Source organism: Cebus imitator, unplaced genomic scaffold (genome assembly GCF_001604975.1).
Source record: "Cebus imitator isolate Cc_AM_T3 unplaced genomic scaffold, Cebus_imitator-1.0 Scaffold222, whole genome shotgun sequence".
Classification (NCBI taxonomy): domain Eukaryota; kingdom Metazoa; phylum Chordata; class Mammalia; order Primates; family Cebidae; genus Cebus; species Cebus imitator.
This window is the reverse complement of record NW_016107537.1, coordinates 3,272,878-3,289,701: the sequence shown is the minus strand read 5'-3', so window position 1 is coordinate 3,289,701 and position 16,824 is coordinate 3,272,878. Positions and strand designations below refer to the sequence as shown.

The 16,824-nt window shown below is 40.8% G+C and overlaps 1 protein-coding gene across 2 annotated transcripts; it reads right to left on the bottom strand.

Annotated features, from left to right (window-relative positions):
* Window positions 1-4,180: 4,180 nt before the first annotated feature.
* MTLN (mitoregulin) lies at window positions 4,181-9,508 on the bottom strand. 2 transcript variants are annotated; one of them, XM_037727194.1, is made up of 3 exons: window positions 9,330-9,508; window positions 8,336-8,461; window positions 5,166-5,536 (listed from the first exon to the last, which is right to left on the bottom strand). In XM_037727194.1, exons 1-3 carry the CDS (start codon window positions 9,434-9,436, stop codon window positions 5,452-5,454), a joined length of 318 nt encoding a protein of 105 aa, XP_037583122.1. In that variant the 5' UTR covers window positions 9,437-9,508; the 3' UTR covers window positions 5,166-5,451. The 2 variants fall into 2 exon arrangements, with proteins under 2 accessions (XP_037583123.1, XP_037583122.1); XM_037727195.1 differs by lacking the exons at window positions 8,336-8,461; window positions 9,330-9,508 and adding an exon at window positions 4,181-4,274 and having other exon boundaries at window positions 4,865-5,205.
* Between the last annotated feature and the right edge of the window lie 7,316 nt (window positions 9,509-16,824).

Here is a 16,824-nt window from a genome sequence, read left to right as displayed (position 1 = left end):
CTCATCATGATTTATATCAGTGTGTTAAAATGAATAACAATTTTGTATTGCTTCCTCACAGGAGATACTGAAAAAGAATTTAACAGCTTCCAAGAGACTCATAATGTAGACGGAAGCAGTGGAACAGATGACTTAGAATCAACAAAAAGATTATAGCAAAGAGAAGAGAGAAGGTTTGCAGTTTCAGGCACTTAAAAGAAAATCCAGGCCAGGCCCAGTGGCTCACACCTGTAATCCCAGCACTTTGGGAAGCTGAGGGTGGTAGATCACCCGAGGCCAGGAGTTCAAGACCAGCCTGACCAACATGGTGAAACCTCATCTCTATCAAAAATACAGAGGTAGCCAGGTACCAGGCATGGTGGAATGTGCCTGTAACCCAGCTACTCAAGAGGCTGGGGCAAGAGAATCGCTTGAACCTGGGAGGTGGAGATTGCAGTAAGCTGAGATCGAGCCACTGCACTCCAGCCTGGGCAACAGAGTAAGACTCTGTCTCAAAAAAAAAAAAAAAAGAAAGAAAGAAAAGAATCTACCTCAAATAAAAATGACAAATATATACGAGCACCTTAGTGCAAGGCACTGTTTGGGCCTGTGGTACAAGATGTTTAACACTGCTCTCAAAGAGCTTCCAAGCTACAGTAATAGACTAGAAACATGAAAATTATATCAACCACTTACCACAGAAATGCTACCTGGTGTACAGAATTCCCTGCCAAATGAACAGCTTATGATTAAATACACTGAGTTCTAAAGTAAGGTCATGCATTGAATATGTCCACTAGACAGCTGAAAGAGTAAAGCTGGAATTGAAGAAAAGAATCAGATGGAGGGCGGTCTGCTTGGATGTGCTAGTTAAGCCAAGAGAGTGGCTAGGGTAGTCACAGGAGAGGACAGAGCAGAGAACCAAGGACGAAAGTTTGAGGAACTTGAGAAAGGCAGCAATAGTAGTAGTTTGGAAACTCAATAAACTTTTGTATTACAGAAGCAAAGGAAGGAGAATTTCAAGGGAGAAAGTGGCCGCATCATATACTCTTGAGGTAAAATGTGAGAATTCAGAGCCGTAGATATCAATGTTTCTGGAAGGTGCAGAGGGCAGATCACAGCAGGCCAATGGGCAAAATATTTGGAAAGAAGGTGACAGTGAACCACTTCTAATTGGCCAATGACAGCATCAACTAAAAGAAATTTTAAGTCAAAATCTGTGCATTTGATACCCAGGCATGGTGGCAGGTGCCTGTAATCCCAGCTATTCAGGGAGGCTAAGGCACAAGAATCGCTTGAACCTAAGAGGCAGAGGGTGCAGTGAACTGACATTACACCACTGCACTCCAGCCTAGGGGACACAGTGAGACTCCGTCTCAAGAAAAAAAAAAAAAGACAATGTGCATTTATAAATAGAAAGCAGGGCAAGACTGCAGATGCCAGAAAGAGATGAGGTACTGGAGAAGAAGGAAGGTCCTGAGGGAGATGCAGAATTCTGCAGAAGCCAAAGAGACAACCTTGGAAGGGGCCTGAGTGTCTTCTCTCCTGGTAAAGGAAACCTAATGAGACAGAGCTTCAAAAGCAGTTTTCAACCTCACCTGAGCATCTCAATCACCTGGAGAGCTTTAAAAATTCTAAAACCCAGTCCATATTACAAATGAAATGAATCAAAATGTCTGGAGAGTGGCATGCAAGAATTAGTATTTTTAAAACTCCCCAGATGATTATAATGGGCAGCCCTGTTGAAAACCACTGCCCTAGACAAAACTATTGAGAAAGACCAAGGAATTCCCAGCTAATGGTCTTTAACTTCTCATATGGTTGATCTACTAGGAATGAAAGGTATCAAGTAAACTGGGAGTTTAAGGAACTCGGGTGCTAAAAAATGAGACACATTACCGTCACGGTAGAACCCATTTGTAGTGAGCCAAGTAAGAAAGGTGAAGTCTTTCTTTAAAGTTCAATGGTGACGGCAATGTACAAGCAAGGATGGAGTCTAATCTGACTAGGGAGCCCAGGATGCCTTATGAGGTAAACTGGAAGAGTAACACAGCTAATAGTTTCCAGAGTGGGCAGTTCTATAGGAGATACAGAGGATGTCAGCTGTCCTAATGAGGTGGGTGTAGCTCCTGAGACTAAACAGACCAAGTACAATGTAATATAGCTCATGCCTGCTGATGACAAGGTCCAGAGTATGGCTGAAGCAATGTGGGATAGAGCAGGTGGTCTGGGAACCCCATTTGCGGGGAGAAAAGGAGGCAGGGTAGGGAAGTAAAAGTGGGCCAAGACAGGTAGATGTCATGAGTAAATGGCAGTGACAAATGGAGGTGGGGGAATATGTAGTCAACAGTGTGTCATTTTCAAGTTATGACTGCCACTGACTCCTGGCTCCCAACTTTCCATTTCCAGTTGTAGCTAAAAGAGAAGTACTGTCTCCATAGTATTTTTTTTTGGCGGGGGGGGGGGGGGGGAGACTACCATGTTTAAGTAGAGCAAAGGTAGAAAAGGTACAGAGGTAACGTTAAAGGTAACTGCCCACTACAGAACTGGGGAGTACAGTCACAGTATAAAAAGGTAGTAAGCAGAAAACTAGAAAATTAGGAGTGGCACAGAGTGGCTAGAGATCTCGTAATGACATAGACAGGAGTCAGAAGTAGCACATGCCCAGAAGCAGGTATACCTAGAGAAGAGACAGGAGAGGGGCATGACTATGTCAGGATAGTGCACATAAGTAATGAGAAAGAATCAACATTAGAAGGACCAGGTACACCAGGAACATCGCACAAGAATGGGGCCAAACAGAATTAGGCCAGTCACCACCCACATGCTTATTTGGGGGTAAGATGTCCCTCAAGGAACCTACCTTGCCTCAGTCTCAGCTCTTGGAGCCTCAACGAGAAGCGGTCACCAGGAAGCTTCAGCAAACTGCAGCCCAGATAGGACTGAGCTCTACGAACCAACATTTCAGTCCTTGACTACCACATTCACAGAATGAAAACAAAGTTGGAATAAGGCATAATAGCTCCAGTAAAATGGGGAGGTGCTTCATGTGGAAACAACTTTCCTATGTTAACATGGAGTTGAGACATGAAATTTTAATCTTTGTAGGAATGAGCAAGGGTGGTGTTCTAGAAACACTCCCTACAAATCAAAAGAACCAGGCACTCACTCTTGATTTTTATATATAGGTAGGATTTATCACTAAGCTCTGTTCAGGAGGGTTTCTCCTTCACATGTGTATCCCATAATGACATATAAGAGAATTTTCCCAATAAAAAATTATACACTGACCAAGCACAGTGGCTCATGCCTGCAATCCCAGCACTTCGAGAGGCTGAGGGTATGGATCACCTAAGGTCAGGTGTTCAAGACCAGCCTGACCAACATGGTAAAACCCCGTTTCAACTAAAAATACAAAAATTAGCTGGGCATGGTGGCACATGCCTGTAGTCCCAGCTACTTGGGATGCTGAGGCAGAAGAATCACTTGAACCCAGGAGGCAGAGGTTACAGTGAACTGAGATTGAGCCACAGCACTCCAGCCTGGGCAACAGGAGCAAAACACTGTCTCAAAAACAAAACAAACAAACAAACAAAAAAACCAAACTTATACTCTGTACTTGGAATACACTGTTTTGTTTTGGGTTGAGACAGGGTCTCGCTCTGTCACCCAGGCTGGATTGTAGTGGTGAGATCATGGCTCACTGCAACCTTGACCTCCTAGACTCAGGTGATCCTCCTGTCTCAGCCTCTGGATTACAAATTAGCTGGGCCCACAGGTGTGCACCACCACAGCCAGCTAATTTGTAAGTTATTTGCAGAGCCTAAGTCTCTCTATGTTGCCAAATTCTGGGCTCAAGTGATCTTCCCACGTCAACCTCCCAAAGTGCTGGGATTACAGGCCTGAGCAGGGCCAGAGACTACACTGTTACTCTTGGAAGTTCAAAGGTCTTACAGACAGCACCCTTACCTCAGTTACGTTTACACATCCCCTTACTTTCCAACGAGTTCGGTAAAAGAACCCTTAATGATCCCATAGCTGAGTCTGCTCTGTGCTTGTACAAAAGAAGGGGCACAAGTTACGTAATTCATCTGCTCAAAAACACTAGCAAGTCAGTTTTGAAAATGCAGATATCTTGATGCAGTAAATTCCATGAAAACATACTTCCCCTTATTTAAAAAAAAAAAAAAAAAGCTTCAAAGATGTTTAATTTTTTTATTTCAAAAATAAAACTGATTCATAAAGTGCAAGAAGAAGTCATTTCTTTCCAGTAGGCTATATCCATTTTTATCAAGCTGTTGGAAACAGAAAAGAGAAAAAAATTAGAAATACACGATCTGTAACTTCAAATTGTGCTGCGGTATTAAACCATGAACCATAAGATCTGGTGTTAAAGACAAGAAAACTGAGGTCCTGAAAACTTATGATGCACAGCTCTTCTGAAAATGCTAAGACTGGATGCAAGGTTCCTGACTTCCAGGCCACTGCTCTTTCCAGTTTACTAGGCTGCCAAAAACCTAAGAATTCAGTTTGGAGTTTACAATCACCAAGGCGAAGATGCGCTAACAAGGATGTTACTGAAAAGAACTGGGGGTGGCAAGATCACCTCCCTGGTTCCTTTTTTCATTTGTTCTTTCCAGTATTTTCCATACTGATGTTTAATGTCGGGGTAAGCGACATGGCACGTTGGTGAGACATTCTCATTAAACACCCAGTGAACTAAACTAAGACACCAAAGAACAAGTTATTAGGGAAGACAAAACTTCTTCCACCTTCTGGTGTCTGTGAGAACAAGTCATCTTCTGCGACCTGACCAGAGTTGATACTATGGTATCTGTCCGACCCCAAAGTCTCCCTTTGCAGTGTCACTATGTGTACTGCTCACCAACACTCCGGGAAGAGCCCGCCACGGCAGGCGGGGACTGTGTGGCAAGCCTGGCTCTGGCAGGAGCTCCCGCGCGGACATGGCAAGGTGGCCAAGCGAGGGATCGAATGAGGCGGAAGGCGCGGAGTCTCAGGCCAGGTCCAGCTTCTTCTGCGTCGCCGCCAGCTTGTCCTGCAGCCTCCGTTTCCTCCAGTCCAAGTAGCGCCTCCGCAGTCGGTTCGCCTGCCAGCCCAGGAGTACTCCGGAGGCGAAGGCTACTAGCACTGACAACTGCAGCGTCCTTTCGGACACATCCGCCATGGCAGCCACCGGCGTGCGCGCGGTCTACGGCGCGGCGGCGGGGTCAAAAGGCGCCGCGCGTTCAAGGGCGGGGCGCGGAGCGAAAACGAGGCCAAGGTCGTGGGGCATTCCCAGCGCAGCCAGCGAGACGTTGGTTCTCTCGACACTCGCTAATAGTCTCGTCTGTCTCGCCTTCAATTGAAGACTTTCTCAGACCGTGGATGACCCCACCTTCCCCTCTCCTGAGCCCCCACAACATTTCTCGTTGATGCCATACATCTTTAGCTAACCATTGGGGGCGTGCCTTGCTAACCCAACTCTAAGCTCTTCACCGCTATTTTCTTTCGGCAATAGAATGCTAGCCATTTGTGTAACTTTAAATTTTCTGGTAACCTGTTTTTTAAAAAAATAAAAACAAAAACATTAAATTGTTTTTAATAATATATTTACTTATCCCAATATATACAGGATGTTATTTCCACATGTAACTCTTTTTTAAATTATTAAGGAGAAGCTTTCTTTCTTCATGCCAAGTTTTTGAAACCTGGTGTATATTTTACAGTTAACAGCACATCTCAATTTGAACGAATTTGCAATGGAGACACTTGTCAGTGTCTAGATTTCATAAAATGTATAGCTGAAAAAGTAGATTCATATACAAGCTGTTCTAAACACACAAATATTTTTCCAATAACTGAATGGAGGACCAGTTTTTAGATTAAATTTAAATTCATTAAAATGTTTTAAAAATTAAAAACTCAGTTCTTCAGACACACTAACCATGCCTGGGACCACTGGTTACCATATTGGACAGCACAGGTCAGGACGTCATGCCGTCCCGGAACTAACATAGAGTCAAAATTGTTGGGATAAGAAACAAACAAACACATTTCTAATGATAAAAGTAATTTTGACACCCCCCACCCACCATGACTTCCACCTCCTGGCGTTCAGCCCTTTGAGTAATCCCCTCCCCTTGAGGGTGAGTGGGACCTGTGACTTGCTTCTAACTAATATAATAAAGCAAAGGTGATGATGATGTCACTCCTGTGATTACTATGTATATTAATCTGTTCTCACACTGCTAATAAAGACAAACCTGAGACTGGGTAATTTACAAAGAAAGGAAGTTTAATTGACTCACAGTTTCATGTAACTAGGGAGGCCTCACAATCATGGCAAAAGTCAAAGGAGGAGCAAAGACACATCTTACACAGCAGCAGGCAAGAGAGCCTGTGCAGGGGAACTCCCCTTAAATAGACCATCAGATCTTGTGAGACATATTCACTATCGCAAGAACAACACGGGAAAGACCCACCCTCATGATTCAATTACCTCCCTCTGGGTCCCTTCCATGACATGTGGGAATTTGGGGAGCTACAATTCAAGATTTGGGTGGGGACATAGCCAAACCATATCACTATGTATATAAAATTTCTTAGCAAGTTAAAGAGTCTCCTGTAGCTTGATGAAGTGGACATGCTGGAGAAACTCACAGAACAAAGAACTGCAGTGGCCTCTAGGAAAGGCCTCCAGCCAACAACCAGCAAAAATCTGAAACCCTTAGTCCTAAAACCACAAGGAAATTAACATTGCCCACAATCTGAATGAGCTTGAAAGCATATTATTTCCCATTTGAGCCTCCATATGAAAACACAGCCTTGCTCCTTGATTGCAGTCTTGTGAGATTATAACAGAGGACCCAACTTAATTGTGCTTGGATTCTTGACCCATGGAAAATGTGAGATAATAAATGTGTATTGTTTTAAGTGGCTATGATTATGGTGATCTGTTGCACGGTATAAGATATGGGGAAAAACTGACATTTTCCCCACTTTAACTCTCAATACAGACTACCTCTGGTCACCAAACAATACATTCAACACTCTGACACCAGAGTTGGGATCAGGGAGACCTTTTTCCTATACACCAATCAATTCTGCAGCAGACAATAGCTGGGTGTCTTCTAATTCAATTAAATTTTGACACTTACCTACCTAGATATAGAATCAGGTCCCACAGGTTTAGGGCTTGGTCCCACAAGACTTCCTCCTACTTCCAGTGCCAATCACAAATAGGTTGTCACCCATACTTCTGAAGAACTGGCTATAAATCAGGAATTCCCACAAACTCCTCCTCAGCTTTGATTAATTTTCTAGAGAGGCCCACAGAACTCAGAGAAACGCTTTACTTGCTTTTACCCACTTATTATAAAGGATATTACAAAGGATATAGTTAAACAGGCAGGTGGAAGAGATGGATAATGTAAGGCATATAGAAAAGGGCATGGAGCTTCCATATGCAGTTAAGGACCACCACCCTCCGGGAACTTCCACATGTTTAGCTATCCAGAAGCTCATTCAAACTCAATCCTTTTGTGTTTTTAAGGAAGCTTCATTACATAGGCATGGCTGATTACATCATTGGCCATTGGTGATCAAATTAACCTTCGGGTCCTTTCTCCTCCCTGGAAGCTGGGAAGTAGGGCTGAAAGTTTAATCATGCCCTGGTCTTTCCTGTTGCTAGTCCCCATCCTAGGGGCCTCCAGTTATCTCATTAGCATACAAAAGGCATTCTTATCAATTACTCTGGAGATTCCAAGGATTTTAGGAGCTGTATGCCAGGAAACAGGAATGAAGAACAAATATGTATATATATATATATATATATATATATATATATATAATCACAATATCACTCACAGTAATATAAAATGAATAAAGCCCTGAAAGAAAGGTTAGCAAGTGGAGCCTGAACTCTTAGATTGGGGACCTGATTCAGGCTCTCTGCAGAGATCAGCAAATGGACTTTCATACTTGAGGTAAAAGGTATCTTAGGAGGGAGATGATAAGGACAGTGTTGGGTCCAATGTGAATTCACATCTGCCACATTTAATGTTCATTTACTCAACAAATATTTATTGAATGCTCCAGTAGGCATTGGGAATGTACAGCACAAGGTCTGCCCTCAGCACAAAGTAAAAGAGATAGAAAAAAAACTGTGACACAATGTGATGAGTTGGAATATGTGTGTAAGTATGTTGCTTGGACTTAAAAAAATCCTCATCATTGTAGTTTGGGAAAATAAAACAAAACCCTCAGAGACATTCTTTCACTTAAAATCCATCCAATCTCTCAGTTAATCCTGTCAGTTCTATTTTTAAAACATAGCCAGAATGAAATCACCTCTTACGACTCTATTGCTACCAACAGGTCTAAGCTGCCATCACCTCTTCTCTGAGTTATTGCATTAGCCCTATCAGGTTTCCATGTTTCTATATATGTCCACCACGTTCTCTTCTCAACACAGCAGCCAGACCTTTGAAATCAGAAAAAGTTTAATCATGTCACTTGTGAAAGTTGATCATACCATTTGGGTCATTCTTGTTATACCCAATTAAAACAGATTTGAGAGGGCAAAGGAAAAGCACTCAGGACATGAAACATTGCTCCAAGAATATAATTCTCTGCAAGCCTGGCTGCTGACGCTACCTGCTATAATTTGAAACCAGTCATATCTATAGATACTAAAACAATCTCCTGAAACTCTAAGAATAGTTTGACCCATTGCTGTCACTTATCAATCAAAACTTATCAGCTTGTCAAAACCTTACTAGTGCCAATGAACTTTCTGAGAGCAAAACATAATGTTTCTCTTTTAAAAATAAAACCTCTAAGTGTCTTTTTGTTCTGCAGACATACCGAAAACCATCTAGTCTGCATGTACGTCCCAAGTTGCGATTCTTTCTTTTCAAATAAAATGTGTTAATTTCAGATGGTTGTCTCTATGTTTTGACTTAGACACACTCTTCTGCTAGAACTCTGCAGTGGCCAAAGCCCCTATGGTTGTCCTGAGTGCTCTGCATGACCAGTTCCCCTCCACCTCTGAGGTCCCCTTTGGCTTGCTCACTGTTTCTTGAGCTCACCACAGGCAAGCATGGTTCTGCCCAAGAGCATTTGCATGTGTGGTCCCCCTACCTGGCATACTCTTCCCCAGGTCCTTTCATGGGTAACTTCCTCACCTCCTTTAAGTTTGTGCCAACTGTCACCTTCTCAATGAGGTCTACTCAACTATTTAAAAATCACAAACTCAACCAGCTCCCATTCAGGGAATGCCTACTCCTGATCCCCATGACCCTGTTTGTTCTTCTCCAGAACTCGCTGCCTTCAACATATATTATACTCACTGTTTGTAGCCTGTTTCCCGTGCTAGAATGTAAGCTGCTCCAGGGCAGCGATTTTTGTCTCCATTGTATACTGGTGAATCCCAAGTACCTAGAACAGGGACTGGCATGTAACAGACACTCAGTAAATATTTGGTGTTGATGACAGTGGAGAATGGTCAGGGAAGACTTCTGAGTGGATGGCTGAACTGCATCTTGAAATATAAGTCACATACTGAGAAGAAACTAAATTTTTCTGTGTCTCACTTGATTCCTTTATAAAATAAGGAGTTGGTAGTGTTACTCAACAGCTCTAAGACATTTTAAAGATCCACTCTTGGCAGCCCCAAGTTGTGTACTTGTGCCACTAGTGTTACTGCAAATTTGAACCTCACTTGGAATTCTAGTCTCATCCCTAAGATGTCTTTGAACTAAAAATAAGCCAGATTATGTATACCAGAGTCTTGAGTGTGGAAAAACCTTAGACACACAGAATAAAGCCCTGAAAGAAAGGTTAGCAAGTGGAGCCTGAGCTAAAAGAGACTAGAGATATGGCTTCGTTTAAGCAGAAGGAGCCTCTTACCACTGGAGATAATACAGCTGCTGGGTAGAAGGCAGGGACATAAACTTTAAAATCCCTCTTAAAGAGCCACTATGTCCCCAGCTTGCCACTTTGTGTTTTTCCCCTGAGTGAGTTGTTTCAATGGAGTATTTTAGTGGACTTTACAATGGTAAACCAGCTTTGAGGTAATGCTTAAATTTGGATTAACAGGCTGAACAGTCAAGCAGAGTAAGTAAATTGATTGGAAGAGAGCCTTTTGAAAAATACGTTAACTGCTACTGTTGAGATTGCTGTTTCAGGGGCTTGCCAAGGAAAAGGATTTTACCATTTATAGTGTAAGATCTTATTGGTTGAAAATAAGTTTGTTTAAAGTGTGTAAAAGAAATCAGTTTCCTCTGCAACTCCCAGACCCTAAACAACAAAGCGATCACTTTATACCTTAAATTTAGCCCCCATAAACAGTATAGCTTTGTCATGACTAAAATGGAGCACTCACCTCAATAAATCCTTGAGTTTTGGCCCTGAAGACTCTCTCTGGGCCTATTGAACCGGAGACAGAAGCAGACAGCCCAGTGTCTTGGGAGTCTAATCACCAGGCCCTTTGTCTCCCATTCTCTTCCTGTGAGCTTTTGGGAATGGGAAGGGAAATCCCTGTAGGGCTGGCTGATGTGCTCAAGTTCATTGCCTGCCTCATCAGTACCAGCAAACACACATCCCAAGAGAGTGAGACTTGGAGGAAGATGGGCTAGGTTGTGTGATTTCCAAATGTGGATCATTTTGTCCCAGTGCAGGGCAAGGATGCAAGGGGTTCCATGGGAGAAGGATGAGCCTCAAGCTTTGATCCTTCTTTTTCACAGGAACTATCAAAGCACTTCAAGCCTGCCTGTCTGTTCTGTAATTCTGAAGACACACAGTAGAGTAGCCTTATATAACCCTTTCAGGAAGAACAGGAAATCCTTCTGAGTAAGAAACCAGCCAGTCCCATAATTAATTCCAAGGTAAGTTTTCATCTATAATTCACTAATTATGCCAAGAAGTATTTCCTCAGTGCATACTGTGTGCCAGATATTCCATGCTGAGTCAATCTCAAGGATCTTAATCTCTAGGAGGGAGAATGACAATAATCAAATACTCACACAAATAAACACAGTGGTATAAACACTGATGAGTGCTCTGATAGAAAAGTACTGTGCGCCAGATCTGTGTGCACAGAGGAACCTGAGACTGGGAGGGTGAAAATAGTCAGAGGAGGCCTCCTACAGCTAAGACTTGAGGTGAGAAACAGGAGTAGAAATGAGAGAGAATGGATTTTTGTGGGCTGACGGAATACATTTTGTGAACATTCTGGGGCTGCAAAAAGCTGAATCAGACTGGGGGGTGCAGTGGCTTACACAGGTAATCTCAGCACTTTGAGTGGCCGAGGTGGGAAAACCGCTTGCTTCCAGCAGTTTGAAACCAGGCTGGACAACATAGCAAGACTCTGTCTCTACAAAAATTAAAAAATTAGCCAGATGTGGTGCTGCGTGTCTGTAGTCCCAGCTACATGAGAGGCTGAGGTGGGAGGATTGCTTGAGTTTGGGAGGTCGAGGCTGCAGTGAGCCATGATCTCATCACTGCATTCTGGTCTGGGTGACAGAGTAAAACCCTGTCTCAAACAAAATTATATGTTTTAAAAATGCAGAATCAGCAAGCGTTAGAAGGATAGGAGTGGAAGAAAGGTGGAACAAGTAGACAGAACCTTACAGGCCATATCAACGGCTTTGGATTTTATTCACAGTGAAATCAGCAGCTTTTTTTTTTTTTTAAGCAGGGAATTGCATAATCCTATTTGCATAGTAATAACTTTAATCTTATTTCAGCTGGAGAATGGGTTAGAAGTCACCAAGGATGAAAGCAGGGAGGCCAGTTGGGACACTATTCCAGTAATTCACATAAGAGACAATAATAGTGTAGCCTGTGGTAAACAATGTTGGGTAGATTTGGTGTTGTTCTGTGCATGAAACATGCGATGGGAGAAGAAAAGACACACACACAGTACCTTTAAGGGTAAACAACATTTATCCCACGTAAATGACAATGCAGATATAATAAGCAAATTGATATAATAACCAAATTGCACTGGGAAGGGGAGAAGGTAAAAGATATATATATATATATATATATATATATATAAAACAGATAATTATGGTATATAAACATTGATGGGGAACAAAATACTTCAGTCATAAATTAGTAAATTTCTACTACAGTGTGTGTGTGTGTGTGTGTGTGTGTGTGTGTGTGTGTGTGTGTATGTGTGTGTATATATATATACACATTTTTTTTTTCCACACTCACCAGACTGTGGAGGATTTGTCACCAGACCATGAAGCAACAGCCTGGGCTCCAAAGTTGGCCACTTGTCCATGAAAAGATGAGGAGAGGCCTCATGAAGCTTCAGCATGGTCTGGGACCCTAGCTCTTTTTGCAACAAGTTGTTTGGCATGAGGCCCAGTCACGAGGGCCCTTCGTGACTGGGCACAAGGAACACAAAAGGTCAACTTGTTTTTGTGACTGTCTATTGTTTTTCAATGACTAACATATAGGAATAGATTGAAATAGAGATTCCTCTGAAACAGCGCTGGATGAATGCCTCAAGGGCTCACCCAACCTGTTCTGGGACTTGGTGACCATTGTTTGTGTCCATGTTCAATTGAGTTCAGATTTAATATTTAACTTTTCTCCACAGGTGTAGATGATAAAGCAACTCCATCTTGGATGCTAACCTATTATATTGACTTCTGATTAACCCCTGTTCTGGGAATGCCTCTGAGATTTCTACTTTTCCTACTCTTCACTCTTGTCTCTCTCTGAGGCATTGATTTCAATTGTTACACATTCCTTCCCTGTGGTATATAACCCCTGGGCCTAGGAGATAAAGGCGCAGGGATCCACTATCCCTTCTCATGGCTGCCAAAGGCTATCACTTCTGTTTGTAAGCCCCTCTTAAATGTTTCTTTCTGAGAAGGCAGATTTGTCAGCCTCCTTCTTTCACCTCTCAGCTTCCTGGGCTTTGGGGGTAAGTTTGCATAGACTTGCTCACCACGGAACATTTAGGGTTGACAGTGTTTTCTTTCAGCATTTTAAAGATGTTCCATTGCTTCTGGGTTATGTAGTTTTGGAAAAGAAGTCTGCTGTAATCCTTATCTGCGTATAATGCATCTTTTCCCCAATAGCTGTTTTTAAGACTTTATAAGAGTGTGTGAGCAATTGATCATAATATATTTTGGTATGGTTTTACAAAGTTTATTCTATTGCAGATTTGTTGAGTCCCCTGGTTCTGTGGGCTTATAGTTTTTACCAAATTCAGAAAACCTTTGGCCATCATTTCTTCAAATATTTTATGTCTCCCTTTTTTCTCTGACTTCAATTACATGCATCTTAGACTGATCCCACAGGTCACTGAGGCATCATTCTCGCTCTGTTCAGCAACTTTATTTCCTGTACTTTGCCTGTAAATTCTAGCCACCTCTACCTCCCAGAGTACTAATCTCCATCTCCTCAACTCAGTGGGGCTCTGTTTGCTTTTGCCCTACCTGGACTGATGCCTGGAAACTCTCTCCAAGAAGTAAACTGGGACACTCACAGGACTGAATTTATTTGTTTTCTTTCCTTTGGGGATCACAGTTCTGTGCTACCTTTTGCACCACATCTAAATGTTCAATGTATTTTGTGCATACTTAAATAGTTATTTATGGTGGACAGGCAGTTCAGTTCCTATAGCTTATAATCTTTCATGGTTGGACAGAGTTACACATTTTATATATTTTGGTATGTTTATTTGATTAATGTCTGGCCTTCTCCACTAGACTGTAAATTTCATGAGAGCAGGGACCATTTTTGTTTATGTCTAACATGTTTCCTCATAGTATGTACTCAATAAATACTTGTAGAATAAGATAATTATTTTTAAATTAAAAAATTTACTAGGAATGAAGAATCACAAAAATCACGTTTTCAAAGAAAATTTATGGCCGAGCACAGTGGCTCATGCCTGTAATCCCAGTACTTTGGGAGGCCGAGGCAGGAGGATCACAAGGTCAGGAGATCGAGATCATCCTGGCCAATATGGTGAAACCTCGTCTTTACTAAAAATACAAAAAAATTAGCTGGGTGTGGTGGCACATGCCTGTAGTTCCTGCTACTTGGGAGGCTGAGGCAGGAGAATTGCTTGAACCCACGAGTTGGAGATTGCAGTGAGCCAAGATCACACCACTGCACTACAGCCTGGGTGACAATGTGAGACACTGTCTCGAAAAAAAAAAAAAATTAACAAACACCATCAATAATACAAACTCCAGACAAATGATATAATATTGTAATTATGTTGGAGGAAGAGGCCACTTCTTAATGTCAGAAATAAAAAAGCTAAATTTTTCGCTTTGTAAGCAAATTGGAGCTGTACCTGTAAAGCAGAGTCTCTCTCAGCAATGCAGTTGGTCTTGTAATACAGAGTTCAGGGACTGGAGGATTTTCAAAAATAGGAATGTTGGCTGAACACGGCAGCTCAAGCCTATAATTCCAGCACTTTGTGAGGCCAAGGTAGGCAGATCACTTGAGGCCAGGAGTTTGAAACCAGCCTGGTCAACATGGTAAAACCTTGTCTCTACAAAAAAATATAAAAATGAGCAGGGCATGGTTGTACATGCCTGTAACCCCAGCTACTTGGGAGGTTGAGGCATGAGAATCACTTGAACCTGGGAGGCGGACGTTTCAGTGAGCTGAGATCCCACCACTGCACTCCAGCCTGGTGACAGAGCAAGACTCTGTCTCAAAAAAACAAAAAACAAAACAAAACAAACAAACAAAACCCTGGAGAGTTTAGGGTGTTTTTTGTTGTTATTGTTTTTTAACGTTTAACTGTGAAAGTAAGTAACACCATTAATGGCTCGCTAAATTTCAGAAGCTTGTTTACTGAGCAGAGTGAACAACTGCTGCTAATTGGCTGATTTTAGAGAGTGTATTTACTGAAGTGAAATTGTCATGATTGATTAGAATGGGTTTAAAACTGGCTTTGGTCGTTACTTGTTGTCACAGTCAGATAATCATAATTCCTCCCTAGGTGGATAGAAATTTTTTTTCTCAATTCCCCTTTCTAAACTCTCCATCAGTCCTCCGACTGAAAATACTCTAGAAATTCTCCAGAGCTTTGCCACTGTTACTGATTCTTCTTAAAGATGTGTTTTCATTTTCAGTGGTCTGATTTTCTGTTATGTATCAATCAACATATTTTCATCTTGTTTTGTCTTTAATCAATAAACATTTGTAATACTAGGTAACAAACACTGAGCTACGAGAGAGACAAGAATAACTAAGAATAACCTGGGACTAGTAGGCACTTAGAAACCATTACCCAATATGTCTTCTCAGGCTTGAAGATGAGTCTCAGATTGTTGAGTTAACAACTTCCTAAATCTACCTCAGGTAGACAGTTTGCCTTTTCTCTTAGTTTTTCCAGCACCATTTGTTGAAAAGACCATCCTTTCACCATTGGATGGGTTTTGGCACTCTTGTCAAAAGTAAGTTGACCATTATGTCTATCTTTACACCAATAGCATACTGCCCTGATTGCAGCAGCTTTGTAGCAAGTTGAAATTAGATGTTATGATTCCTTAACTTCTTTTCCAAAATTGTTTTAGTTACTCTAGATCCTTTGCTTTTCTGTATAAGCTTTAGAATTATTTATTAAATCATCAATTTCTATTTTTTAAAGTCTGCTGATATTTTTATTATAATTGTATAAAATTTACAGGTAAATTAGGGGAGAATTGATACCATAATGATACTGAGTGTTCTGTTCCATAAACAAACTGTCTCCCTACATTTATTTATTTTTATTTCTTGATAAATGTTCTGTGGTTTTCTTCATAAAAATTTTTCATTTAGATTTTCTCTAAATATGTAATGATTCTTGTGCCACTGTAAATTGTAGTATTCTTTTAAATTATAATTTGTAATTTACAATTGCTTATTGCTAGTTTATAGAAATACATTTAATTTCAACATATTGGCTTATATACTCTGATATTGCTAAACTTCTGGTATTGTTTCTGTAGATTCTTTGGAATACTCTAAGTAGACAATCATGTTGCCTGTGGATAAAGACAGTTGTTTCTTCTTTTCTAATCTGTAAATTGTTTTCTCTCTCACCTTATTGTACTTGCTGGGCCTCCAGTGCAATGTGGATTGAGTGAAAATCCTTCCCTTGTCCTCAGTCTTAGGGGGAAAGCATTCCACTTTTTCCCTTTTTTGTCAGAATTAAATTTTATTTCACATTGAAAGAAACTGTGAAAAAGATTTACATTATTATAGCACTACATCTTAATGAAATATTTCTTGCCATAAATAAGATCTTGTTAGTCTGAAAAACTGAAACAACAGTTTGTGTTATTCAAGGTAAAGCAAAATGACTTAACAAATAATGGTTTAAAAGTTTTAAATCCAAACATAAACATATGGCTTCATTATTAATATCCTTTGTAGCCCATTACAAAATTATTTCCATTATCAGTTAGTACCTATTCACAAGGATATGTTCCTAAAATCATTTTGATAAGTTGGGAAACGGCAGAAAAATTACACAGTTCAGAAATATCAATCATACATTTTTGCTGCAGATTAAACTGTATGGTAACTATACCATACATATACAGTTCTAGCTAATCTTTATTATCTGCAAATTTGTTTTCAAATAATTTTTACTAGCAATCTCAAAAATTTGGCTATTTGAAAGCAAATGACTAAAACTTTTATGTTGGCACAAAATGATAATTTTTAAGTCATTTATGCTAAGATTTTAGCAAATAAAGAAAAATTTTAAAAATACATTTAGAATGTCAATTCTAATATTAAAAAATAAAGAAACATTAAAAATTAAGTCATTCATTCAAAAAATGAAATTTTAAAGTTCATTAGCAA